This window comes from Camelina sativa, unplaced genomic scaffold (genome assembly GCF_000633955.1).
Source record: "Camelina sativa cultivar DH55 unplaced genomic scaffold, Cs unpScaffold00624, whole genome shotgun sequence".
Lineage (NCBI taxonomy): Eukaryota > Viridiplantae > Streptophyta > Magnoliopsida > Brassicales > Brassicaceae > Camelina > Camelina sativa.
Genome location: NW_010921767.1, coordinates 1 through 2158, shown reverse-complemented (window position 1 = coordinate 2158; position 2158 = coordinate 1). Strand labels below are relative to the sequence as shown.

General features: G+C 41.9%; 1 protein-coding gene across 3 annotated transcripts in view; it reads left to right on the top strand.

Moving 5' to 3' along the window:
- The window catches only part of LOC104773708 (E3 ubiquitin-protein ligase listerin), a 10328-nt gene extending 8224 nt beyond the window's left edge, over positions 1-2104 (top strand). Inside the window, exons 12-15 of one of the 3 annotated variants that reach the window (XM_010498354.1) lie at positions 30-574; positions 659-1117; positions 1216-1446; positions 1669-2104. In XM_010498354.1, the coding sequence (XP_010496656.1) occupies positions 30-574; positions 659-1117; positions 1216-1446; positions 1669-1896 (1463 nt within the window). In that variant the 3' untranslated portion in view covers positions 1897-2104. Of the gene's footprint in view, positions 575-658; positions 1118-1215; positions 1447-1668 lie in introns of all 3 variants that reach the window. The other 2 variants (XM_019242730.1, XM_019242731.1) reach the window with 2 other exon arrangements.
- The last annotated feature ends 54 nt before the right edge of the window (positions 2105-2158 follow it).

Here is a 2158-nt window from a genome sequence, read left to right as displayed (position 1 = left end):
TGCGTTAGTAAAGCATAAATCGATTGAAGGTGAAGACAATCTGAAATCCTTGGCAGATGAAACATGGGATCCGGTTAAGGATCGGATACTTGAAGGTGTTCTGCGTCTTTTCTTCTGCACCGGTCTTGCTGAGGCTATTGCTGCTTCATATTCCCCAGAGGCAGCATCTATTGTTGCTTCATTTCGAGTTGATCATTTACAGTTCTGGGAGTTGGTGGCTCAACTTGTGGTCGACTCTTCTCCGCGTGCAAGAGATAGAGCTGTCAGAGCAGTGGAATTTTGGGGTCTAAGCAAGGGAGCCATAAGCTCTTTGTATGCAATAATGTACTCTTCCAATCCAATCCCGTCATTGCAACTTGCTGCATACGTTGTTTTGTCTACTGAGCCTATTTCCAGGCTGGCCATAGTTGCTGATGGGAATGCACCACTGAATGATGAGTCTCTCAATGATCAGGACTCAGGAGATACTGGTGTGACATCTAAAGAGAAGCTACGGCTAAGAGACGAAGTATCTTGTATGGTTGAGAAGTTAAATCATGAACTTCTTGATACGGATTTAACTGCACCAGAAAGGGTAAATTTCACTTTCAAATACTTTATTTGGTTTATTTTCCCTCTTTAGGCAAGTCAATCACTGTTTGATCACTTCTAATGGCAGGTGCACACGTTCCTGGCATGGTCTTTGTTGCTCTCGCATGTTAACTCTTTACCTTCACTAACACAAGGACGAGAAAGACTGGTGCAGTATATAGAGAAAACTGCAAATCCTTTGATATTAGATAGTCTTTTTCAGCATATTCCTCTAGAATTATACATGGCACAGAGCTTGAAAAAAAGAGATGGGGATATTCCGACGGAGTTATCTGTGGTAGTTTCTGCAGCCACTCATGCAATTATGACGGGTTCGTCCCTCTCAACGGTTGAATCACTTTGGCCTATTGAAACTGGAAAGATGGCTTCGCTTGCTGGGGCGATATATGGCCTGATGCTACGTGTCCTTCCAGCTTATGTTCGAGGATGGTTTAGCGAAATGCGTGACCGTTCTGCATCATCTCTGATTGAAGCATTTACAAGATCGTGGTGCAGCCCTTCTTTAATAAAGAACGAACTGTCTCAGGTACGTGCAATAAAAATATTTTCTCGTCTCTGAGAGTTGCATTGAAGTCTCACTAATCCATTTGCAAATATTCTGTTCATTGTTTATGTGAGCCGCAGATAAAGAAGGCAGACTTTAATGATGAGAGCTTTTCAGTCAGCATAAGTAAAGCGGCAAACGAAGTAGTTGCTACATATACGAAGGATGAAACGGGGATGGATCTCGTGATCCGGCTTCCAGTTTCTTACCCACTCAGGCCTGTTGACGTTAATTGCACAAAAAGTATTGGCATAAGCGAAGCAAAGCAGAGGAAGTGGTTGATGTCTATGCAACTGTTTGTTCGTAATCAGGTACTGTACTTTATGAGTCATGTAGATCTTTGTTAACCTAAATAATATCCAGTTCCATCATATAGACCAATAATACGGTGGCAGAAAAAGTTGGTAGATTCACGAAAATATATGATTAATCTTGTTCCCTCCGTCTAAAGCCCACATCAACATAGTTGACTTAATTGAGTGCATGTCTTGGCTGAATGTTTTCTTTCCTTTTTAATGTGTTACTGAAAGCAGAATGGGGCTCTGGCGGAGGCGATAAGGATATGGAAGCGAAACTCGGATAAGGAATTTGAAGGAGTAGAGGACTGCCCCATATGTTACAGTGTGATTCACACCGTGAATCACAGCCTTCCAAGGCGGGCTTGCGTGACGTGCAAGTACAAGTTTCACAAAACATGTTTAGACAAGTGGTTCTTCACGTCTCTTAAGAAACTCTGCCCCTTGTGCCAATCTCCTTGCTGATCCAGTAACGGTGATGAGGATGCATTTTGTGACATTAGTGTGTCAGTTTTGCTTAAACCCTAACTCTCTCCTTAGTTTTTACATTCCAAAGGTTCAAGGAACGTATACGTATCGCCATTGATATACATAGATGTGTTGAGTTTCGTTTTACGTATGTGAGTGAATATGGAAAAGATAATAAATAGAGAAATTTACTTCGGGTACCACATCCAGAACGAGAATTCATCTCTAGTGTCCCTATACCAGAAATTCATCTCTGCAT